General features: G+C 45.9%; 1 protein-coding gene across 1 annotated transcript in view; it reads right to left on the bottom strand.

The window, feature by feature from the left end:
- Positions 1-2,207: 2,207 nt before the first annotated feature.
- The window catches only part of CALN1 (calneuron 1), a gene marked incomplete at its 3' end in the record, with an annotated part of 128,257 nt that continues 103,883 nt past the window's right edge, over positions 2,208-26,581 (bottom strand). Inside the window, exons 5-6 of the mRNA XM_082776636.1 lie at positions 7,879-8,032; positions 2,208-2,335 (exon numbers count right to left, since the gene is read on the bottom strand). Of these exons, the coding sequence (XP_082632762.1) occupies positions 2,208-2,335; positions 7,879-8,032 (282 nt within the window). The remainder of the gene's footprint in view (positions 2,336-7,878; positions 8,033-26,581) is intronic.

Raw genomic sequence — 26,581 nt, 5'->3', positions numbered from 1 at the left:
AGTGTTGGGAGCACCCCTGATTTTCCCCAGCAGAGTGAAACCTTTGCTTGAGCTTGTCTATGATTTTCTGCTGTTGGTTTGAAGTCTGCACCTGCCCTATAGGAAACACAAATCCCTCTATCTTCTAGGAGATGTAAAAATTTTAGCGGAATGTTTTGTGGTTGACCTCTATTAGTCACAGCAGAACAGAAATACAGAAGTGTGTGTTTGTGGAAGGCAGAAAAACAACTCAGCTGCTTTTTTTCAGCTGTCATCTTCAGATATGGAGGGGGGCACCAGGAAAATGGCAACATGGAAGTGGGCAACTACAACACACACCTAAAGACAAAATCCTAAGCAGTTTAAAAGGCTAGTGGGAGACAGAAAAATGAGAAACACATTTTCAAATTAGGCTACAAAAAAGAAACACAGGTTAAATATTATCAATTGAACTTGTAACCAAAAAAAAAAAAAAAAAAAAAAAGACAAAAAAAAGACCTGAAACAAGTCTTTGAGATGGATCCAGGCTTAAGCCAATAACTGCTGTGTAGGACAAGGGAAGCTCATGGTTCACAATCCCTCTGGGAGCCATCCTGCCCCCCTCTCATGACACAGGAAACAGTCATCTACGTTCCAGGAGCAGGATCTCACTGTTCCTTGGTGTTTCTGGAGCTTGCCCAGCTGGCAGCATGAAGCCACTGCAGCTCTGACGCCTGCGTGAATGCTTCCCGCACTGGCTCCGCATGTGCTGGCCACAAATATCTCCCACGAGGTCAAGGAAACCAGATCTCTCCCAGGGGTGACACACAGATGCACAGTTCATCTGAAGCTAAGTGCAAGGATTTGTATCATGTTTAAAAGGAGAAACACTTTCCGATGTAATCCTGGCTCCAGGAGTGTGCAGTCCCTGCACTTTCCGCGGGATGTGTTGTGTCTCTTGTTTGCATCACTCCATCTTCTCTTTGCTGCACATTAAAATCTCTTCCAGGAAAAATAACTAACACTTGCGGGATCTGAAAGTCTGACACACTACATAACATATGGCGGTATGCTCAAGTTTGATTCCTTCTTCTCTTGCTGCAGCCTGCTTTCCAGCTCATCCTCTCTTGAGCCCATCCATGGGATGGGTGGAGCGGTGGCAGCGGTGGTGGGATGGCTCCAGTGAGGATCTGGAGCAGCTGGTTGGTCAAACCCCACATCACCACACAGGTGAGTATGTAATGTCTCTCATGAGAAGGTGTCTGACATGGAGGATTCACTGCAGATTACAACGACGGCAAATGAAATTAAATAAAAATTGGGCAGATGAGTAGCAGGAAGAAAAGCTGAGAAAGAGCTTTCCTTATGGTTTTGGTCTCAGATAAGGTTGTTGAATACCAATATAGTGAGAGGGCGAGACTTCTGGAAAGAAAATGTTGTTGAATACGCAGGTGGGACCAAAGAGAAGGCTGGTGCTGGTGGTTGCAGGGTTGGCTGGAAGACTGCACAAATCTCAGGAATGCCCATGTGTGAAAGCGGGTGGTGGTTCTTAAACCCTGATTTGCGGTGGGAAAAAATGTCAGACAGACTCATGCTACCCCACAGTCTGGTGTCAAAGGCGGTATTATGAAGCAAAAATAGACATTTTGTATGACGCTGGCAATTTCTCCTCTTTTTACTTTGAAAATACTGTACAAGGATGCTCTAGCTCCCCTCTAATGCCGTAAACTCAAAGGCATGGTCATAAGGGAAAAACAAAGTGAAGCTGAAGTACATGAAATAAAATGAACAAGACTTGCTTGTGGCAATGCTACGATCAACTTCCTGGGAATGTGGGCCCGGCGGAGAGCTATGCAAAATAGTCAGTTGGCCCCTAGGTTAAAAGACAGCCCTGCTGCAATGAGTCACGAGGCTGTGCCTCCTTGAAACTGCAAAACAGACCGCTGGATGAAAGTGTCTTCCAAGTTACCATTGCTGTTTTGAAGCAATAATTCAGGACTCCTGTATATTTTTTTTATTGCATTAGGAAACAAAACCTTTAAAGCATTAAGACAGCCCTTTTATGTCCCTGCCAAAAGGATGTAGTTGATTCACAAGACACGTTACGCTGCTGGCCCCAGGCTCCTTGTCGAATGGTGCGTTATCTGCCTGCCTCTGTCTCTTTGCCGTGTGAGAGTCGGTTCAGGGGAAGCTCACCCGGTGGCATGCGCATGCATGGTCAGTTTGGTTCACAGTGTCATGGCGAGAGGCTACTCCATGCCGCTCCGCAGGATCTGGTTGGCCGCAATCAACATCACACTTATAATAAAGGCCATGGCAAATGCGCAGATAAGGCTCTTCCGTACACAGGTCTGTCTGTTCTGCTTCTGGGCGTGCACTGCAGGAAAGACAAGAGAAAGATCGTAGCATCATAGAATCACAGGATGGCTTGGGTTGGAAGGGGACTTAAAGACCATCTAGTTCCTACCTCCTGCCATCCCGGGGGTTACTCGATGAGTTCCTCGGCCAAAGAAACATTTTTACTTTCCACTGGGATCGACTGAGCTCAGAAATCCTCCTTCTCCTCAATGTACACCCAACTTTGGCTGAACCCTCTAGCTCATACTTCAAAGATTCCCTGTGCTGGTCAAGCACTACCTCTCCTTGGAGACCATTGGGGTGAATATAGCTGGGACATTTCCAAATAATCATCCTTACCTTTCATTACTTCCATACCAATTCTCCTATTAGACTGCCCTCTTGTACTGCGGGAATCCCTTTCTCACTCACATTGGCTTTGAAAACCTTCAAATGCCTGAAGATTTAAGTGTTTCAGTTGATCTGGGTAGGGTAGGGTTGTGTTTTTTTTTTTTTTAAGTTCTTTATGAAGTTCTCTATGCATTTCTTTTATTAGAAATATTGGTCTTCTGTGAATCCCCTTAGTCACGTCCAGGTTTTTCCAATTATAAGTCAAATGGGAGCAAGCAGAGATTCAAGATGTGCTCCCAGACAATGCTTAAAAAACACTGTGATCATTCCCATGAGCATGCATAGTACCTTAGGATTTTTTTTGAACTGTCTTTAGGTTTTTCTGTGCCTAAGCAAAATCAGACTTACTAAGAACCTTTTTAAATGAATGCTTGCAGAACAATTGTCAAAAGAGGTGAGAGCAAATTGCAGCAGTTAATATGCAGACAAATGGGATTTTTAGCATTTGACATATTTTTTGTAATTATATTTTTAAGTTCAGCAACAAGTATACATGTTGTGGTCTGCTAAAGCCAGTTCTTGTCTCTGCCTCAGTCTCCCTACCTAAGAATACCAGAACAACACACGGTACAGGGGTTCCACAAAGATTAACATTTGAAAAGGCTCTGAAGGTTCTGCAAGATGGATACAGAAAGTCATAAGATCCTCACACACATATATGGGTAGTACACACATATAAGGTCTTTTTTAGGTACGAGAAGGGATTTACCCACCTTCCTTTTCCCATAGATGCTTGTACTGGTGATGATGGGAGACTTTCAGACGGTTTGACAACAAGCTCAGAATTACAATAAAACCAAAATGTGACCAGAAAAAGGCTCTGAGTGCCCAAGCTGTGAAAAGGCCAGGAGAATGTTTCGAGCACAAAGAAATAAAACCTTATTTTGATCCAGGCTTGAACCTCATCACACGGAGACAGGGGAGCACTGGATGCTGCATTTTGAACAGTTGTTTCATCCCTCCTTGCCTCCTCTGGCCAGGATTTAGCAGTGTCTGTGTCCTAATCCCAGCTCCCATGCGGTCCCTGAGCATCAGCTCAGTGCCGGAGGCACAAGAAGCCCTCGTTATGCAGCACTTTGAGTCAAAATGCCGAGGGCAGGGAAATGTTGCACAACCATTGCTCCAAGGGACTCACTATATTCTGCTCAGATAATGAAATCCCCCTTACGGCAGCCTCCTAAATTACTTGCTTTCTGCTTGTATGGCTCTACTCCTTGATTCTTTCGTTTGCTTTTATAATGCACACAGAATCAATACTGTAGTTCCCTGGTTTTGTGCATGATGGCCCAGCACTTTGAAAAGCTTGTTAAATAACAGCTTTGGTTATTCTGTCTTTATTTTTCTGTTATTTATGCACTTTGAAAACTCCCCCAGCCAGCAAACAAAACAGTGGCATAAGCCCTCATGGTCAGTGTTGCTGTTCAACATAGGGCTCTGATGCCAGTTATTATGACTGGGAGAACAGTTGAAGACTGGCCATGACTTTCTGCAATGGCATTTTCCTACTCAATGGAAAAGAGTAAAGCATGTTCAGTATTTCTTGCAGAATTGCTCCTGAAGCAATTTCAGTCTTCTGCTATACTATCAAGTCAAAATAGAGCTTAAAGATAGTAGGATCCAGGTAAGCCATCAATATTGTTCTTTACCTACTGAGAAGCTGAAGTTGTCTTTTTTTTTTTTTTAAATTGTTAACACAATTTTGTGCTGCCCTAGAATTGTCTATGAATTGTCCTCCTAAATATGAAAACCTTCTTGCCCTCCCTATAGATGATGAGGTTTTGCTCTCAATTTCTTCAGATTCATAGATCCTTTGATCATGGCATCTATTCTTTTTCCTGCTGGTTTCCATAGTGGGCATTGTCACAGGTCTGGATTATTGATGTGTTTTGCATTTTGTTGCCAATAAGAGTTTTTAATACCCAAGGGACATGCAGGCGTTTGGAGATGAGTTGTTTCCTTGAATGTGGTCAGAGCCAGAAGCTTCTTCTGAGGTGCCCCATTCAATGTAAAGAAAATCTCAAGAATCAAAGGCACATCAAGGCTCATCCTTCATCTTCTCAACATGCAGAGGGTATGCTGGTGGTGAAGACTTGGCCAAGGGGTGGCAAAGACAGCTTACCATCTGTAACTTCTCCACCTGGAAATAGGCTCAATGGGCACACTAGCTGTGACTGCCAGGCTGGTTATGATGCCCACAGTGGGGCTGAGATGCTCAGGGTGAGCATTGAGAACCCTCTCCTCTGCAGATTTAAGCTTGATAATGTGATCAGCTACAGTGTATTTATAGTGACTTTTGTCATTACTCTGCCAAAGTTGAGTTAGCTGAGGAGTGGATGCTCCTAATGCTTATCCGGGGAGAGCGGGGAGGGGACCTGTGGCAGCTCTTGCACATCCTGTTAATTTGAATGTCAGGGCTGAGGATAAAATACCCACGGCTGGCAGCACAGGTCACTGTAACTATCCAGCACTCTTGTTTGCCAAGAGCTTAATGTCATGAGCATTTGGATAAAGGGACCTGCCAGATGAATGATTTTTGTACTACAGATTTTTGTTAGTGTGATGTCATTGTAAAAGGTTGTCCTTTCCTTGTGTCTTTTCCCATAAAAACATGCACTCTTCTTGGCTCTGAGCTTCGTTGTCCTGCCCTAAGCATTAATAAAAATAGTGAGAAGGGCTGAAGATATAACTCTGCCTCCCTTCTGGTTGTGTTCTTTATTGTCAAGGCTGGTGTGGGCTGCTTGTACTGAGGAGCTGGGCATTTTCATTGCTTTGCTCTTCATCAAGTAGAAGGCTAACAAAACTCCCTTGAAATGTGTAGGAGGGAAAGTTGTAATGTGAGCCTAGATCTGACGTCTTGCAAATGACTCTCATGTTCAGAGTGAGCTGAACAAAATCCTAGACTTGTCTCTGACTATAATACAAATTTTGTACTTGGTTTAAAATGTGCGTGTGGTTGTCTGTGTGTATGCGTATGAGAGAGAGAAATAACTTACATCATCGGTGTTGATATACAATAAATATTATGAAGTTTAGTTGCGAAGGCCTTTCTATGACAAGAAGCCAATATGGCACAATTTTGAGACTTACAGAAATTTGCATTTGTACTTTTCTTGATAGTAATGTTTCCTGTCCGTGGAGGAAGGTCTTAGTGATCCTTTTTGATGGCAAGAACATGCCTCGTATGACAGTGGGTGGAGATTCCCCATTGCAGCAACATACTGAAAATATCTGCTGTCTCTCCTCCCATAGGATTCATTCCCAAATCTCAGTGAAAACCACCAGGGCTCAACTTGGCTTCATTCCTACCCATAATTAAAGGCACTTCAGAGGGGTGGATGAAATGTACATTAAAAATAGATGTGAACCTCTAAGCTATTCCCTTTAGGCTACCTTTACAGTTGAAAGAAATAGGTGTTTTTTACAGTGCAGTTCACCTCATCCCCGTGTAGTGCTTCAAATAAATTAGAGGAATTGTATCCATAAAGTATCTTTTTCTCTCCACTAATTAAGTGAGTGAAGGGTGATGAACTTACATAGAGACCCTTCTTAATACGAGGCTGAGATGCTGCCCAGCCTTCATGACAGCTCTCCCTTGGTGCCATCAGTCTATGCCATGAGGCCCTTTCATTCCTGCTTCTGAGTCCTGTGGGGAATTTTGTGTTTGGGAAATGGGAATGCTTACAGCAGCTGTGTCGCCTCTGGCACAAGTAGGTACTTCAAGTAATGGCATGTCCAGCCTTGAGAGCTGCGGGGACATAGCCTACTCTCAGTCTGCTGTTCCTGGGAGAAATGCTCATGTCAGAGCTGCTGTGGACCAGAACCATTCCCTTCTCCTGGGACCTGGAGCAAAACTTAGCATCTTGGTTGACAGTGTTTCGTTGATCTTTATTCTCTGGTGGATTTGTATGTGTGTGTGTATTCCTAACAACATCTAAAAAAGGGTCTGTTTTGCTTCTAGGTTCTGCCTAGCACCAGCAATGCCAACATCCCACGAGGAAAGCTGTTCTTGCTGTACTTTTGGAAGCTGGGACTTCCAAAATGAGAAGCTGAGCATTTCGGTTTTCGGACCCATTTTTTGTTGCGACTTGGATAGTTCACCCAAGTACCGATGCTGAAAGAAGCCTGCATGCCTCTTGCAGCAGTGACAGCTGGCGCATGTCTCCACTGAATCAGCAGGTCAGTGGGGACTAACAACTCCATTCATGTAAGTAAGCATCCCTTCCTCCCTGCCACTCTTTGTGAGGAAAAAAAAATGTTGCTTGGCTTGGTTTGAAGAGTGTCGCTGCTTACCTCCCTCCTGCAGACTTTTTAAAATTCAGCCGTGCTCTTCTACATCTTTTCTGCAGTATTTAGCACAGGATGACTGTGCTGGATACAGTGTCTGAATCCCATTAATTAGCCAGGCTAAGAATTGCACTAATATGCCTATCATTTGCTTTATTTTGATGCTTCATTATCTCCACCTAGTGCCCTTTCAGAGGCTACTTGACCCCTCGGAATATCAGGATTTCCCACAAATGGACGATGTAACGTGGCATTTCAGTGGATGGGAAAGCACCAGGGTGATGTGCAGAACCCTTAAGTTTCTCTGTATATATCTCACTGGACTTTTTGCACTTGAGATGATTTTTAGGTTTGGTTGTTACAACCAGCAACAATTTGGAGCACCATGAGTTCCTCTGGCCTAGAAGCTGATTTATTTGCCAGGAGTCTGTGGATATCTGTACTGTGAATGAATGCATGGTTTGGGCTTTGTAATATTGTCTGCTGTGCTGCTACACTGAGGGGAAAAATAGACCAGGTTGGTTATGTTTGACACAAATATTCTTTTTCATTTCCTAAGAGGCACTGAAGCTGGCCTGTGAATTTCAATTTATTGCTGGCTCCAAAGTGAAACAGCCCAAGTACCACCCTGTGGCTCTGCAAACCATCAGATATAAAAGTTGCTTTGGGCATACTCCAAGGTTAGGGGACAAATGAGAAAGAAAGGGTTTTGGTATTGGCTCAAAAGCTGTGTGAACTAGTAGACTGAGCATTGATCTCAAAGCTGAGAAGTCCTGAAGTAACTCCGCACTAACTCTGTGCAACTTTGCCCATTGCATATTGTGGACCAGGCTGAGTTTTACAAAGGAAGAAGAAAGAAAATAATAGTACAGAAACTTTCTCCCTCACCTTCAAACTCTGTTTGACAGTTGCCAGAGTTTTCATTTAAACTCTCCTCTTCATTGATAATGATGTTCTCAATGTCCTTCATCGTTAAGTGGTCCCGGAAGGCGTGGTAGAGGATGTGTTTCAGCTCTTCTAGTGTTATCCTCTGCATGTCGAACTGTGGGAAGAGAACCGAGTTAGACACGGCCAGCAGGAACAAGCGTGGTACTGGGAGGAAGAGAGGCATGTGGGCACATTGCAGTTCCCTACTTGTGGTTTTTTCAACCTCATTTCAACACCTCAATATAACTTTGCAAATTTTGCTCTTTTGGGTTCATTTAACACTAACAGTGTGAATAATTCAACTGGATGTAGCTAGAGCTCTTGCAGCTTACTTATTGCTGGTAGAGCTGTAGGGAAGCAAGGGGTTGTTTTCCAGGCTGGAAATATAGCAATCCAGCATCAGCCCTGGCAATCCTGGAAGAGGTAAAGCCCTCAGAAATTCCCCTGGCACCTCCAGCACCTTGCCATGAGCCACAACCTTCTCTCTGCCCTGTTTTTCCTCCTGACTGCAATGTGGAGAGCACAAGCAGAGAACATTTTCCTTGCAGAAATGTAGATCCAGTAGGTAAATGCTGTTTCCGCATATACCAGATGAATGCTTTAAAACCAGATCATTCCTGCAGAATATGTAGAAATGAACATTTTGCAGCAGAGGAACTTTGCACAGGTGTAAGTTTCATGGTATTAACATCTGCTAATGGTACACAAGAGAGGGGGTTCCCAATGTCTGACTGGCAGCCCAAGGGAGGAGACCAGCCTCTCTGAGCCATCAGTGCAGGCACTGAAGAAGGATGGAAGTGCTCTGAGCCCTCCCACATCTCCTCCTGTGCTGCTGCTGATAGGCAGGTGGTGTGCCTGCATCACAGCATGTGAGCAGCACCTTGACATCTCAGCATTTACAACCCCAGACACAGGTTTGCCAGCACCAAACAGTGAGCACCGGGGCTTGTACACCCTTATCCAAGCTGCCTACCTTCAAGAAACCTCAGAAAAAACAAACAACCCTGGCTTAACACTGTGGTGTTAACACTGAGGAAAGGCGATGCAAATTTGTGCCCACTTCTGCAATTGAGAGTATGGTGATAATGAATGATCAGATCATATAGCTGGCATTTCAGAAACAGTACAGCGTAAATCCCCAATCCTTTTCCCCAAGGTTGATAAGGACAGGACAAACCTTATCAGCTCTGAGCCGCCTGGTGTGTTATCTAAGGTTGTCTTCCCTGACCACTGCTCCACACCTCATTGCACAGATACAAAATTATTAATTCTCAAAGTGATTAACTGGGGGAAATAAGTGCACTGTGATTAAACCTGGACCTCAAAGTATTTATGTGTTTCTGTGTGCATATAAGCAGATCTGCATGCATCCATATGCATTAATCTATCTAAGAAACACTGATTTTTACAGTTCTATTTATTTATTTCATGCAATGATTTAAAACTTGGTGCAGTAAATCTGCAGAAAAGTGAATAGCAGGGGTACAGTAGACAGACAGTTCCTGTTTTTTGCCCCAGATGAGTTCTCTGAAACCCTGATTTGGTTGGTATGCTTGTTTTGTTGCTTTCCTTGTTCCTCAGGGATTCGATATTCATGCTGCCCAGCTAAAAATAGCGAGCATACAATTGTCACCAGTGGTCCCCTGCTGCACAGTTCAAAGTTGGATTGCAACCCCCCCCCGGTATTTAGTCACATATTTCCAGCTCTCTTTATTGTGCATGAGGAAATTTCACCACCCGTAATCTGTCTTCTTATATGTTAAAAGAGCAAGTAAAATCAAGCAACTGTGTACTTCACAACTATGATTATGAAAAGCATTTCTCCTGACGAATAAAGGTGTGGAAACTTGGGCTAATGTGTATGCTTGTCTTACAGCAGTGTCAGAAGCTGTCATTAGCAGAGGTTTGTGGAGTGTCTTGAGGCTGCCCAGGGTGTGCATCCCTCCCAGCTGGCTTCCTGCAGTGCCACAGAGGCGTACTCGTGGGCAGCAGCAATGCTTTATCACCTGCCACCCAGTCCTGCTCTCCTTTGAAGTTTTTCTCTTGGCAGAGCTCAAACCTGAACTTTGGCCCTGGTGTCTTCCTAAATCCACCCTATGCTGAAACCCATAATTTCACTTAGTGGTCAATTTGTATCAGCAGGAGCCGCTAGATGGCATGGGGTTAACCTATCACATCTCGTCAGGGTGTAATATTCAACCTGTGCTGGAGTTTTCTTACTGTTCTCGGCTCATGAAAAGTTCTCTGAGGCCAATACAAACATTTTTTCCCCGTTTTTTTTTAATGGGCTTATTCCCCCCCCACCTCCCCACCCGCCCCTCCCCCTTAAAGTAATGATTTTTTAGAAGTTGTTCAAAACTTGTGTTCTCCAACGTGGACGGATGCTCAAGCCCTATGAGTGCCTCAAAGCCCAGAGCACTGTCTCTGTGATCTGATCTTTACTTGTGGCCTCCGAGGATTATTGCAGTGTTGTGTTAGCCTCCTTTAGACTTAATGGAAATGTTCAAAGACTTCATCTGGGCAGGGTAGTTGAGGACAAAGAACCTCCTGTGTATGGTGCATGCATGCTGGCCTTGTGGAGGGTAAAAGACACACAGTCCCCTGTGCTGGCATATGCTGCTCCTTTCCTTTTGCTCTTAGGAATCATTGCAGGTCTCTCTTTATAACAGCACTGCCACTAACAAGCTTTTGCAGAGTCTACCTATTGTCTTGCTTCAGGCTACCTGGATTACAAACACAGACACAGGCATCTGCTGGTCTTAACAATGTGGAAACAGTAATGACTTGTGGGTTTGGGGTATTCCTATACCAGTTAGTGTGTCTAACGGGACAAAAATCCTCAAGAAACTGGCTGCTCTTGGCTTGGACTGGCGCACGCTTCGTTGGGTTAGAAACTGGCTGGATAGCCGGGCCCAAAGAGTCGTGGTGAATGGAGCCAAGTCCAGTTGGAGGCCAGTCACTAGTGGCGTCCCCCAGGGCTCGGTGCTGGGGCCAGTCCTCTTTAATATCTTCATCGATGATCTGGACGAGGGCATCGAGTGCACCCTCAGTAAGTTCGCAGATGACACCAAGTTAGGTGCGTGTGTCGATCTGCTTGAGGGTAGGAAAGCTCTGCAGGAGGATCTGGATAGGCTGGACCGATGGGCTGAGGTCAACTGCATGAAGTTTAACAAGGCCAAGTGCCGGGTCCTGCACCTGGGGCGCAATAACCCCAAGCAGAGCTACAGGCTGGGAGAGGAATGGTTGGAGAGCTGCCAGGCAGAGAAGGACCTGGGAGTGATGGTGGACAGTCAGCTGAATATGAGCCAGCAGTGTGCTCAGGTGGCCAAGAAGGCCAACGGCATCCTGGCTTGTATTAGGAACAGCGTGACCAGCAGGGCTAGGGAGGTGATCGTCCCCCTGTACTCAGCTCTGGTGAGGCCGCACCTCGAGTACTGTGTTCAGTTTTGGGCCCCTCGCTACAAGAAGGACATCGAGGTGCTTGAGCGGGTGCAGAGAAGGGCGACGAAGCTGGTGAGGGGCCTGGAGAACAAGTCCTACGAGGAGCGGCTGAGGGAGCTGGGCTTGTTCAGCCTGGAGAAGAGGAGGCTCAGGGGCGACCTTATCGCTCTTTTTAGGTACCTCAAGGGAGGCTGTAGCGAGGTGGGGGTTGGCCTGTTCTCCCACGTGCCTGGTGACAGGACGAGGGGGAATGGGTTTAAGTTGAGCCAGGGGAGTTTTAGGCTAGATGTTAGGAAGAACTTCTTCACTGAAAGGGTTGTGAGGCACTGGAACAGGCTGCCCAGGGAAGTGGTGGAGTCACCATCCCTGGAAGTTTTCAAAAGACGCTTAGATGTAGAGCTTAGGGATATGGTTTAGTGGAGGGCTGTTAGCGTTAGGTTGGAGGTTGGACTCGATGACCTTGAGGTCTCTTCCAACCTAGAAAATTCTGTGATTCTGTGAAAATTCTCTTGTCAAATATCCATCTGTTGCTGTGTCTCTGGCTCCTACTTTTAAGCTTGATGCTAATATAGGGAAAAATATTTTATATTGTTCCGTTACCATTTTTGTCTTCTAGGAGGAACCATCTCAGATGGGTGTCAAAATCACCATTGCTGGCTCATGCCCTGAGTGTCTGGCCTGTTTGCACGCATACGTTCATTGCTCCTGCTTTGCTCTCTGCTCCAGTACTTGCATCCAGCAGGCATTTCCTCCATCATCAGCACAGAAGTTTGTCCACACTGGGCTTGAGCTCAGTGCAGCCAGAGACGATAGTTTGCATCGGGTTTGGGCTTCCAGGTAATTTCTTCTATTATCACTGCTCTCCAATCTGGCAGCTTCCCTGATTCACTTTTCAATTACTCTGGCTTTTTATTGTTGTAATGACAGTAACCAGGGAGCAACTCTTAACTTTTATTGGCTCTGCTGAGAGGAAAACTGTGACTGTTGCAAGCTGAAAACTTTCTATAGGATTTATAATTAGGAGAAATCAATGATGTCGTTTCTGAGTCGGTGCTTTTGGAATACGCTGTAAGCAGTGCTATAGAAACAAACTGTGCACAGTGCTGATGCTCAAATGCCCCATGTGATGCATGAGAACCCTGAATGAAAACCTGCACTAGTTACAGGTGTGTTTGGCTTCTTATGGAGAGCACCAGGAATTGCCCACTGCAGTTTAGTGGACTTGAGTAACTGTAAGCAGCAGACACATCTCATGTTGTCCCAAGAGACACTCTGGGACATTTTGTAAAATGGACCTGATCCAACACAGTCCCTTGCTTTGAATTCCCTGCTGGGAATGAAAGCACAGTCCTGACCAGTTCCTTCAGTCTTCCTACATGCAGTTTCCGAAGTTTGCAGCTAACTGACAGCTGTCATGGCTGCAGAACACTGGTTTCACAGCTGGTACCTTTTGCAGATACTGCTGTATCATATCTGGCACATTCTCCTTCTGCTCTATGCAGGGAAGTGACCCTATGAGAAGCACTTAGTTCTTCAAAGAGTTAAATGCTGAAATAATACTTATGACACTTTCCTTTAATATCACCTCAGCTTTCAAAAAAAGAGTGGTAGAGCTCCTTTCTTGAATCCCAAGTTGGCCTTGCTGCTTTGCAGAGTGGGCGATGTCAGGATAGGACCCTGCATGGCACAGTGAGTGGGGCTGTTCGGGTGACTCGCAACTTCTCTCAAAGCTGCATCAATAAAAATCCTCACCAAGGGGCAGGACTGGCTCCTCTGGCAGCTATGGCTTTAGCTAGGACAGTGCTTGGATACCAACTTGTCCTGAACCTACTGGGCCCAAGTCTGGCCCATGTAAGCCATCTGAGAAGGTCTTCTACTGTTGAGGACTCCATATGAGCCTTGTGCCTCTTGATGGTGGGAGAATGAATCTGGGGTGGGAGAAAGAACACTGGGGTGGGGAATGAATCAGCAGAGGGGAGAGCAGGCTCTTTCCTCATGCTTTTGAAAAACAGGTCTGCAGTTCCAAAAGCTTCAGGTTTCATAGATTTCTCATTTGTGGTAGCCAAACAAAAAATAATTTGTTAATAATTTCTGAACAACAAGCATAATTTAGTCTTCGTCTTTGCTCTCAGATCTAGTGCATTTCAGACTATGTCTGTCTTGAATACCTGCAAGGAAAATGCAAACTGGCTCTGCCCATGCTCACAGCTGACTGCGACACCTGGGGATGTGACCCCCAAAATACTCCGACTATTTGCACAGCAAGCAGGGCTTTGTGCTGCATTGGCCACTGCCTCTTTGTTTCTGAACACAAGCAGCATGTTGGTGCTCACTGCAGATCGTGCAGCTGTTCCTTTAGCTAGACAGGCTTTGAGCTCATAAACTACTGGTCTGTGTCTTTTCCATAGGACCAATGTTTCATGTTGGCCATGTATTAAAGTGCACAGCCCCAGAGTGCTCAACACAAGAACACAATGTATTCCCAGCTCTGCTTGGGGACTGGATAAATGGCCATTTTGTACTGACTGTACTTCCCAGATAAACTCAGCCACTGATATTTTATAATGCAAGGGACACAGACTCCTGGAGAAATCAGGAGTCTGGAGGGGCAGGAGGACCACACAAGAAGGGAGCAAGCATGTGAAGCGGTGTAGTGGTTTTTGCTTGGGATGTGTTGAGCTGTACAGGCTGGAGGTCTTGCTGCTCACACCTAAGAGGCAGCAAGTGCTGTTTCAATCCACAGCCTGTGGCAGCCCGGTGCTGTAAAAGCTTCTGGATGAAGACAATACATTTTCATATATCTATATATAGATATATCTATACATATATATATATAAATCAAACATATGTGGGAACCTATGAAATATTTTCTAAATGTCCAGACATACACCCCCTCCAAATCTGGAAGTTTCTCATTATATATTTTATTTATTCTTCTATCAAAGAAGATGTGCTACAGGGTGTCACATTTTGACACCCTGAAGCTTGGAGTGACTCTTGTGCTCCCCCAGGACAGAGGACAGAGCCACTTCTAAGCCTGCAACATACAACTGGAGTTAAAGGAGCAATGCCATTTTCTGTGTTCCCCCAAATCACTGCTACCTTTAAAGCAAGTCTAATTTCCTCTACCCGCCCCCTTTCTGGCCCACACATCCACAGAAGGAGGGCTGGAAGTCCTGCGGCTCCAGCAGTGAAAACACAGTAGATGCATTTTGTTCTGCTCCACACACACCCCCGTGGAGGGTGGCTGACTCCATGATGTGAGCTGAAGATTGAGGGGTCTATTTGTCTTTTCCCCATCGCTACTACTCTTTGTCCTTCCATTGCCTGCTCCATGCCAGTGCTCTTGCCACCTACAAAGGCGTGACCCAGAGCATTTACGGACTGGGACAAAGCATGCAAAGGTCCTGCAGGAATGCTCTGTGGGCTGTGGTAGGAACTGAGGCTGCCCTCACATGTGCACAAGCTCTTTCTCTTTCTGGGGCCCATGCCTGACCATCTGTGGAGGTCTCACATTGCCCTGCTGAGAGCAGCCTTATCCCAGCTTGCTGCCCTTCTGTAGAGGGAGGAGGGAGAAATGGATCAGAGCAAAAGGGACCATGCTTCTCATTACACCCATTGTAGTACTCACCTCCACCTCCACCCACTTTACCTGTGTGCATTTGCAGGACAGCAGACACAAATTCATCCTTGCCAGCACCCTGCTGCCTCCACCAAATTCCCTGCAAGAGGGAGCAGAGCTCCATCCAGCTACAGGATCATCCTCCTCCCAGGAGATGATGCTGCACAGCCCTGCTTTGGTGGAAAGATGTGGTCCCACCCTGCTGGGGCTGGAGCCCAGGACTGAGCACCTCGCTTGCACCCTCAGGGTGTTTCTCCATCCCTGCTCGCCCATTACTCACAGCATGAGGCTGCACAAACACGCTCCCAGTGCCAGGAGCACCCTGGCTCAAGAAGCCCAGCAGCAACCAGCATCCCTGTAGAAATAACCTTACAGACAAGGCAGCTGGGGCTGTGGGACCCCACGAGTACCCATCTGCCAGCTCAAGTTGGCTCTGTGGTGCACAATGTGCCCCGGGCCACCTTGCCCTGCATCCATGCCAGCACCCAGGTGCTAGTAACAGCTTCTCCAGCCCTGTCTTGGGGTTGGGGTTGTTGTCAGCTGAGGTACCGCTTGCCGTTGGGAACAGCCAGCTTCCCTGATGCTGCACCTGAGCATCCCGCTTGCCAGGAGCAGGAGAGGGTAACAAGCTCATTTCCATAGTAACAGGCTCGTTACTGCGCTGGCTGCTGCTAACGGGAGATAGCTCCATTCTTCCAGCAGCTTTGTCAGCAGGGAATTGCTCATACATTGATAAATTATAATCAGATTTAAGTGTGTATTCTTAGCACCCTTAATCCCAAGCACCTGGCTTAAATTTGCACTGTGAAATGATGAAGTGTGCAAAACTAACCTGGCCTGTGGGTAACTCCTGCGTGTTCCTCCAGCCACCCCCAGAGCTCACGCGGGGCCTCTGAAGAGTACTGCTGGGATGTCCACAGCCCTGCGAGAGGTACCAAGTCTTGTGGGTTACAAAATGTTTGGTGTGTGGGTCCGCACATGCTTCTCTATCAGCTTGGCCCTTGCTCTGTCTGGGTGGACCAAGACCATGATGAAGAGTGGGCTTTCTGCGTACCAGAGGCAAGAAGCCACCCCCCTTGAGGAGGCCGCCAAGGCTTGCTGCAGGTGATGTGCCTGGTGAGTATGAGAAACACTGGGGTACCTTCCCAGGCCCCTGTTGGTGAACCCACAAGGTTGCCCCTATCCCCATCCTCATCCCTATCCCCATCTCCACCATCTCCATCCACACCACTGCACCTGGAACCAATGCACAACCAGGGACCAGTTCATGTGTTGACAACTTGGCATTTTCCCATGCGGAAAATTACATTTCATCTTAAAAACAACAATCAGTTCAATGCTGAATATATGAAAAAAAGGCACCTTTGGCCTTCATGGTGGTGATGGAAATGGGCTTCTCACTTCATCTTGCTGCTTGCTGACTGCACTGATAGCTCTGGGCTGCTGGCTCAGTACCAGCTGGTGCACCAGCTCTTTTTCTGGGCACTTCCACGCGAACCACTGGAACAAGGCAACAATGCTGAAAATGATTTGCAAGAAGTCCTGCAGGCACAGGGTGCCTATATGCAGCCAGGGCCTCCTGCACTCTCCCCTGTTCTCCCAGGGGAGGTCCCACTTCTCCTTTTGTCCCAATTGTCAAGATGCTTCAAGTACCATTTTCTAAGTACTAGTGCTGCTACTTCTTCTTTTCTACTACCTCGCCTTTAGTGCTCTGTGTTTATTCAGAGAGCATTAAGCAAAGCTGCTTTACTTGCTGCTTTCCCCCTGTGCTGTCCTGCTCCCTGCACAGCCCCAGCTCTGACTGTAGCTGTTGCCAACAGCTTGGATATCCACCCAGATGCCACTTCGGGTCTCAGAGTTATTCAGCCACCTGGCACATCTGACAAGCTAATTTGACTCAATGTGCCCAAAATATAGGGTTGTCCCAGCTCATATCCAAGTGTTTACTAGGGCATGCTACAGAGCAGGGGCAGGGGACAGGGTATCCCTGAAGAGCCCTGCGTGATCGGTGCTCACCATGTTTCCTCCACGGTCCCCCTCCAGTGCCCGGCAGAGGTGGCGTTAGCTTTGCTTGCCATGCCCCTGCAGAACCTGGTGGGGGTCTGGAGCATCCCTTAAACCTTCTGGTTACACAAGATACGATTCCTGGGACAAGGCTTAGTGCACTGATGGTGTAGCTAAAGTGACCCCATGAAGATACTGTCGTTTGGGTCGGGTGATGGAAGATGCTGCTGACAGTCTTCAAAGAAATCCTCTTGTATTGTCCTGGGTGTTTACGAATGAGCCATTGTTGCCTCTGCTATGTCCCACCGCCTGGCTAGCTTGGTGCTCTCCATCACTAGACACAGATTTTAACTCTCTGGGGTTAAGTTTTAAGCAGAGGAGTGGGTCAGTGACTTTGCTTCTGCACCGGTCTCCTCACTTCACAGCTGGGATATAATGGTTATTAAACTGGGCTAAGAGAAATTGGCTCCCTGAGAGGTTAAATTGCAGCAACACCTCCACAGAAAACACAGTAGGAATATTAATCCTGGGCCCATTCAATTAACTTAAAATAGTTTAACTAAAACATGGAGAAGTGGTTGTTTTTTTTTGTTTGTTTGTTTTGGTTTGGTTTTAAATTAGAAAGTGATATCAGGCTGAAGTACAAATTAATGGGTTCTAATTATTTCTTTCGCCCAGTTTTACAGCTCCCTGGCCTCAATAACCAACGCCCAGTCTGATCCTAATAAAAGTGCATACGTAAATGGGTCTTCAGCATCTTGACCTTAGATGTGAGGCCTGTGGGAGCCTCTTGGAAAAACAAACTCACAGGTTTTAATTAGGGCTAATGCTGGGAATCCCCATTTGGGAGCGAGTGGCTTCAGCCTACCTCACAAATATGGAGTTTCTACTGGATTGATGCCTCCAGTGTAAACCCATCCTCTGGATGGGGCTGGAGCTTGTTCCGGGTGTGTGCCTATGTGTCCTGCTGTGGGCAGTCCTGTGTCCCCTCCGTTCAATCAGCAACAAAATGAGAGCAGGACAGGGGGTTTTGTGGCAGGTCACCATGTGGGGTGTGCTGAAGAATCACTTCTTGCAAAAAAATCTTTGTCCTACAAGATGCTCCTTCACCAGTGGAAGGGCAGAGGCTCTGTCCCCTGGGGGGATGCAGTGAGTCCCTGGGGTGACAGAAACCTGTCTGGCTGTGCCAGGTGCATCATATTTACATCTTCATCCCGACACAAACTGAACAAGGACGTGAGGTGACCTTGATCCATGTTACCTCCTCCAGCGCCGCTGCTGGTGCCATGCCTTGTGCCAGCATCACAGTGGTGAAGCATAGGCTATAACTTTTTGGCAATAATGACAAACATGACACCCAACAAGAGTAGGATTATGGAATAAGGGAAAGGCACCATCTAGCAAAAGTAACCTGTTCTGTCTGCTTCACCAGATTGATTGAATTTGACCCACTGCTCTTCTCCCCACTTCTCACACACTGCTGCTGACAGCATCACTGCCTGGAGGAGCGATCTGTAAGCTGCTTCTGAATTAGAGAAGAAAGCAGAAACCCCAGCAAAGCAAATGAGCCAGCCAAGCAGCCCTGCTGCTGAAAGTGTCCTTTAGCCAAAGGGAACCAATTTTTCACTTAACGGTTACAAATGTTTCAAGAATGCCAGGAGAAGTGGATTAGAAGGTGAGACATGTTCCTGAAATGTGTGAAGGACACTGATAATTAATAAGAGCTTTGCCAAGGAGACTGAGAGCTACTATGGGGAAACTCAAGACATCCTTAACACTGCAGATGATGAGTATCAAACAGTAACAATCACAAGGCAGCAAACAGGTCTTCCAATACCGCTATCTAGCACCAGACAAAACTAACATAGGCTGCAGGCAACTTCTCAGGCTGCTCTATTAAATCAAAGTACATTTGTTTTTTATGTTGGTCCCCTTGTTCCATAGTCATCTGGGATGTCTGGTCCAAAATGAAAGTCCAGGTCTATAAAAAAAAATGCTGAATTTCCAGAAATGGCCAGACAATGCTGTATATGTGCAAATGCTTGATACTATTATTACTGAAGCTGTGCCATGTAGGGAAAGAAGAGAGTAAGAGCAGATCTTCGACTGGCTACACTGTGCAGGCTTGTGTACAGCAGGGTGCTGTGGGAGGGCTGCGATGCTCAGTGCTATGGCAGGCACAGAATAAATGGTGCTCAGTAGGTTGGGTTTGCTCTGAGGTGACAGTTGCTGCATACAAAGAGGAGACAACTGGAAAAAAAATGGCTGTGAGATACACCAGCAGCACTTCCAACAACGAGTTCCCCTACAGAAAAATGAAGAGCTTGCACTGTGCAGAAGAGAGAAAAAACAGCTTTGTCCAACACTGAACCAACAGTAACTGCTGGGATTAAGCAGTGTGTGTTGTGTGGCAGCACACAACAAAACAGCTTAGAAAAGGAGAAATTTATGCTAAGCAATCAGAGAACAAATGCACAATTAGGAGGGTGGACAGGGCAGAAGCTGCACTGCGTTCATGCATGGATCATGCCCCTGGGCTGGGCTCTGCCCCACAGTGCTCAGCTCACCACAGGTGTTTTGGAAGTGCTGACTTCTGCACCACTGTCAAAACTTACATGATGCTCAGAGGCATAAAGTGTTTTTGTCATCACTTGGCTGGTTTTAATTGCTTCAGTACAATTTGGGAAGTCCCACCTTTATGCCTCTCTTACCTTTATCCTGGAGTTACATTAAGATTTACATTAAGCAGAGTTGTTGTAGAGTATAAACAGCAGAATATGGGGCTCTGTTTAGGAGCATAATGGTGGTTTTGGGGACTGCACTTCCTTTTGTGCTAAATGAAGCCAGAAGAGCAGAGCAAGCAGGATCTTTCCCATCCTGCAGTGTGCTTGTCTGTGAGATTTGAACCAAAATGACAATGCCTGCAAAACCTATGTGATCAGAGAACACAAAAGAAAGAAAAAGCCAAATGAAGTCAGAAAAAACATTTCATTTTGGTAATCATGGAATAATCTTTGGGTTTTCATTCTGACCTCTGTTAAATCAGGTTAAGTTTGTTGCTGTCTTTTAGCTCATATTTAGAAACTGGAAGTTGCTGTGATCTCAGGACCAGGACATTCTTATTTGGAAGACAATTAACATTAACCAAGCAATTTTTTTCCCCAGTGAGAAATTCACATAAGGCAGGATAAATTCATATGTGCAGGTAAAAGTTTGATTTGTCAAACTGACAGTTTCTAAGGAGAAGTAAAAATTACAAATTAAGCTGCCAGAAATCATTGTGTTCTGTTCATTGCCAGAAATCAACAGGGTACTGGGGCTGACACACAGGCTGGCCACATCCAAAGATGCAGCCATCGACACCAGTCTGCCCGGCGGCACTGCCCAGTGACTTGCAGGCCCCCAAGCAGCTGCACACCCAAAGAATCTGGTTTTCAGGATTTTACAACCTCCCCACAGCTTGTAGGAACTGGAGTCCTTCTGAAGTCCATCCCCTCTGCCCTCCAAAGCCCTTGGCTCACATTATCTCACATTAGCTGAGAGCATTGGTGACTGTGAGACTTCTTTTGGTTGTCATGGATCTTTACTGACAATTCTAAAGCCCTGAAGAAAGTTAGTGAATATTTAATTCAACCAGAGACAGAAACACATTAGCAAGCTCCCCTCCACTGTTGCAGTTCAGTTCAGTAAGTCAAGAGCAGAGCACATGAAAAATCAACATTTGTGAATCCAAGACTGAAAAGATGTGAAGAAATAATGTAAGTGATTTTAATATTTTCTGATTTGTTTCTCTCTGTCATACCGTGCTAGGATGTGAATTTGTCTTTTATTTTATTTGCATTTTAAAATAATTTTATATAACAGTTCACTTTCCACAGAACGTCCGCTGTTTGAAAACAAGATTAATTCAGCTAAGAACTGTGAGGTAGAAAGTTCAATTAAAGCCTGGAGTAACTGTTGAGTTACTCTGTTGCGAGGAGTACATGATTTTTTCCTTGCCCTGGTAAAAACAAGGTGATCAATTCTGAAGTCCCCTCCAGTGATTCGCTTGGCATTTTCTAGCTCTTGCCAGCTACCAATATGCTAGAGCAGAGAAGTAAGAAAATACAAATCAGCTGTCACCACAAAAAAATAAAATTCAGGAAAGTAATTTTAATGCATGACTCAGAACAGCAGGTCTACAGCAAGGAGGGAGGCATGGAGTGCTCACACCTCAAAACTGGGAAAAATGAGGATCTTTGGTGGTGCTTGCTCCCAGGCTGCAGAAAAGCTCGGGAGGCCATGGGGTCTCTGGGCCTTAATGCCCATGAAACATAGTCCAGCACAAGAGGAGGTATACCTGTGTCCAGGTAAAATGGAGGAAGAGCATTGGTGATAAACTCACGTTTGCGATGAGAAGGGACAATGCATTTTGGTGGCAGCTCTATGAGCTCCACATCAGATGCCCAGTGTGCTTGAGCCCACTGGCAATGTGCTGGAAACCCTTCCAGGAACCATCTCTTCATCTGACAAGTGCCCCACCAGGGCTCTGGGGCAGGTCTTTCCTTGGGTGGTGTAGAGGATGTGACTCAAAGCAGAGGGCATTCGGCATGTAACTAATATGGCGCACATTCTTTCATTAGCTTGTCTGAACTGCTTAACTGTCGGATTTATCCATGCCATATCACAACACAGAGATGCCTTTGGATGTTTCAGGGTGTCTTTCATTGCAGCTCTCATCATGAGTCTCTTGGCAGGTGGTGAAGAGTTGGGCAAGTGTGCTGGAGGGTTAATGCAGATTCTGCAAACCCTAGGCTTGCTCTAGTCTCCATGACCCATATTTGCATGAAGTGGAACTGTGGTGTATGGTAATGTAAATTGAAAACAGTTCTCAGTGATGTCTCCCCTGCCCCAGCAGTGGGTGCTGATGGGGTTTTGTGTAGTGCTGTTAATGGTCCTGGAGATTCAACCAAATCCCAGCCCTGAGCTCCTGATCTCATAAGGTGCAGTCCCAGCACAGTAACGTCACATCTGACCTAGGTCTCTGAGATCGGGCTGCTAATTGTACTTAAGTTATGCATGAATTAGAGAAATATTTAGCTCAGTGATGCTTGAGGACTCTTCTCATGCTAAAATAAACTGTCACATGGTAGCTCATCTCCCAGATCCAGCAAACAGTGCTTTCTGGTGTGGCTGCTGGAGCTGTGCTCAATGCACTCCAGGACGTAGCAAACCCTGGGACAGGACCTGGGCAGCAAACCATGTCCACATCTCAGATTGAAAACCAACTTTCTGAAGAAAGCTCCAGGGAGTCTTTCAATGCAGTTTTTTAATTATTATTATTTTTTTAATGTACTCTTTCAATGCACTAATGAGGCTTGTAAGGAAGACAGAAAGACTTTTTACCAGGGTCTATAGTGACAGAGGGTTGGACTAAATGATCTTTAAGTGTCCCTTCCAACCCAAACCATTCTATGGTTCTTTGATTAATGGGTTTGTCAGTTACCAGAATCCAAGTCCTGTCCCCAGAAATCCTTGCCAGCTGCTGGAAAGCCAGTGCCATGATAAGCTACGCTTCCAACACTTCCCTGGGCATGGCGGAACAGTTCTGCTTAAGAAGACTGTGCTTTGCTGATGGATTTAAGTTCATCTCTATGGCTAACCCAGGAATATGGCATACAACCAAACTGTATGTGTGTCAGTCTGCAAGGTGAAATGACACCACACACTCCCGACGATGTGTCTCTCTAGTTTTACCTCTCATGCTCAACCTTTTGGCTACATGCACTGAAACCAGGCAGTTTTCCAAAATGCTCACTCTCTTCCTCAAACCACAATGTGAAGCCTTTTGTCAGTGTTGAGAAATGCACTGAAATCAAAAGGCAGCTGATCATTCTAGTGATACAGAGCAAGGAAAACACAATCGTGTTCCACCATGGTGACAGTTACGCAGAAATATTTGGATAATTTGTTTTGGTTCAAAGCTATCTCTGACAGGATTAGGTGATTCACTAAGAAAGGGCCATTTCCTATTTAAAAAAGGTGACATCAAATTTTTTTAGGTGTACCATAAACCACCTAAAACACGGCAATCCACAAAGAAGACTCAGGGAAAAACACAGCCAGAAAAGCAGCAGCCCTGTGTACCATGCACAAAGCTGTGACGCACAGTCCTGTCCCATGACACTTTCTGTAGGGACAATGCACATCTCATCCATGAATAGATCATCCATCTGCACACCGTAAGGACTTTCCTCTTGGGAAAACAACTGTGGCTTTGAACAAGCCAAATACGAAGATATGCAAACTTACTGTGTACAAAAAAATAATGCCAAGTCTGCTGCCTGCGTATCCCTGATTGTCACACATTATCTTACGTGAGAAACTACAGGGAAAATCACTGAACAACCAGCACTGGTTTCCTAACTTGGAAAAAAAGATATATTCCCTGGGCTTTTTTGCCATCCATCTTTCAACGACTCCTCAATCTTACCAAGCCTTTGACCAAAACAAAGTTCCCTCTGGCCAATGCACCTCATCCAAAGGCAGACCAGGAACCACAAAACAATGAAAACTCACCCTAGTCCCCATCCACCACTACCAACTCCCTGGGGGCAGAGCCACAACTGCTCTCCATGCACCCCCCCATCCATGCGATACTTCATTTCCAAGGCTCAGGAACTAAAATTCATAAAATTCTGGATATGGAAAACAATGGACCCAGTAGAAGCATTCATTTTATGACACCATACAATTTTCCTCACTCACTGCTTTCTGCTGACACCAGACCATTCAGCTGTCAGTATCTCCCCATCTTTCCCTGTCCAATAGGACCAAGGACGTTTTCTCTGGCCTCAGTGAAACTTTCTTTGCAGTACAGGTACCAAACTCCATTTTCTCATCAAATTATGAAATGGATTAATATAATGAAACTGTTTCCAACCTCTGTTTCAGAGCTCCTGTTTCATCTCTGAAGAAGGGCATGTATCTTCAAAACCTTGATCATTTTTTCCCCAGCATTTGGTCTAATAGAAAATGTTACTGATCCATGAAAACTCTGTCTCCTTTCTAAACCCTGATTTCATTAAAACTTCATCAATTGGAGACCTAGCAGTGAGAGGGAGAGATGCAGCTGGGCTTTGCTTCCAACATAGACCTGGCAGGCTGACTCATGAACTGACTGCAGTCACCCCAGGAAGAGAGTGTGAAAAATAGCATCTATTTATTTGACTGATTTAGACCCTGGAAAAAAGGTCTGCTGTGATGGATACCAGCAACACCACAAGCTTTGGGCTCATCGTTTGCTCAGAAGGGACCTTGGTTTCATTAGTCCTCGAATCTAGTTTCTTCACAAATGTTAATGTTTAATTATTTGTCCAAGAGCCTTGGCTCAATATCAGCAGAATTGTCCCATCCCATCTGCTACAGAAGTGCCTTCTTTTAACAGATAACAGACTTTAAAGAGAGACTAAAATCAGTGCTGCAGCTCTTGGTCATAAGTGTGACCAGGCTGGGACTTGTAAAGCAAAGATACCCATTTGTCTTTCATTCAGTCCTGAATGTTTTTGCAGCTCCATCTGCTTAGGACAACATGGCACTCAAATTCATAAGTCAAATGGGACTGCTGATGTCTCCTGGGGTATTCAGGATCCTAACATATGCTCCAAATGTGCATCTGTTTGCATGGAGGTGTAGTTGCAGTTGTCCTGGGATTTAGCTTGAACTTTGCCCGTTTGTCTTAATGAATGCTGCAAACATTGCTGCATTATGTGCTCCAGCACAATACCTTTTCAGGATTATTTGGTCAGCCTTAATGAAAACCTCAGCTTTTAGGGATGAGCCACCTCTCTGCTTGGCTGCAGAAGCACCTTTTTGACCTTCCCGCTCCCTTCCTTGCCTGGTTTCATGCTTCACCATAGGCTCCAGAAGGTCCTTTCCTCCTCTTCCCTGCTGCCATGAGCTCCATCACTGTGCTGCAGCAGTTTCCCCAGCACAGTCCATGAACAGGAGCTGTCCAAAGACTGGCAACCATAAGAAATGATGTCTGGCGGACAGCCCTGACTGTAGAAAGGGGCTTTTGGGTGGGCAGGGAGCTGCTGCCTGCTCAGGGAGATGCATAGAGCCCCTCTGCAGGAGCGCTTCCTGCACTGAGGGGGTGAAATGCAGATTTGGTGAGAGATGAAAAAAGGAGAGAATGTTTTCACTTAGTAATGTGCCATGCTCCCCTGCAATGTAGGAGATGCAGCTACATGAGTACTTTCATTCAGGCACTGGCTGAGTTAGGGATGAGTTTATTTTCACCAAACACATTTCCAGGTTAAAAGCTGTTTGAAAGGGATGCAATTAACAGAGTGCAAACACTATGCCTAGAGAGGAAGATCTTTAACCCAACAAAATCCAAATAATCAGTTTAAAGACACCTCTCTGAAATGCAGTTACATTGCTCTGGAAGTGCAGCATCACCTATTGCCAAAATTAGCTACATGGAAGTCAGGTTTGTTATACCACTGTAGTAGAGCTGCTCAGTGGCTTGCATCCAGCTGACTACTTCAGGCTCTTAACAGCTAGAGACCAATCGATACCAAAAATATTTGCTGGTAGCTTCCAGGCATGTGTACTTCTACACATTCAGGCTGCAGAATTACCTTTGCTGATCTATTCGTTATTTGGCTACCATGAACACCAACTAACACCACACAATGTCCAGCAAAGAACTCCCACTGATTAACCTTCAGGAGAAAGCATTTATCTCACCACTGCCACAAGACCACAAACACATGGTTTTCTGTTGACTTGTGCCCTGCCCACCAAAGCCAAATGCTGTCCAGGTGGCCAAGCTCACCTCAGGAAGCAGGATGGTGCCATCAGTCTGGTAACAGACGTGCAGCCCTGCAAGGCCTGAGCTAAGGAGCTAAAAAAGGGCCAGGGCAACTCATTTCACAGCAATGCCTGAATGACACTTTAGGCCTGAATGAAACCCAAGCAACAGGGGCTTCTTTACTATAGCTGCAACCAAATTTATTTTTTTCCTTACTCAAGACAAGGCCAAGCACAGGCAGCTAAGGTGGGAGGATTTCACGCACATCCCTCACCTGGTTGCCTCCCAGCAGTTTTCTTTAAGCTTTCAGACTCACTGAGGCTGATATTCCTGGTCTTTTTCCTGATCAATCGTTCCTTCCTCCCCCGTGATATCTCCCCAGTTTCCAAGAGTAAGGGCAGGAAGGGGCATTTATAATACCAGTGCGTGAGGACCTGCTGGCTAGCTGCCGCGAGTTCATCTTGCTGCAAATCAATGCCAGGCATGTCCCTGTCATTGCTGGTGTTTATTTGCACTGCAGTAGCCCCCAGAGACAGCAATCAGGAACAGCAGCACACAGGAGAGAAGCCTCCCCCAACACAGCAATTCACAGACTTTGCAGAGCTCCAAAACAGTCTCTGCATGCTGCTGGTTAATGGCAAGTCACAGGGACAAGGACACTAATGACCCAAGCAGGTCAAGACAGCAATGCATGTACAGCCATCAGCACACATGGGCACTGCCACCCCTGCCAGTAAAGTTCAAGCTCTCTGCACCCTTTGCTGTAGATGTTTTGATGAATCTGAAGCTTCTTCCTGCAC

This window comes from Aythya marila (genome assembly GCF_965140915.1).
Source record: "Aythya marila genome assembly, chromosome: 20".
NCBI classification, from domain to species: domain Eukaryota; kingdom Metazoa; phylum Chordata; class Aves; order Anseriformes; family Anatidae; genus Aythya; species Aythya marila.
This window is presented reverse-complemented; position numbering and strand designations above follow the sequence as displayed.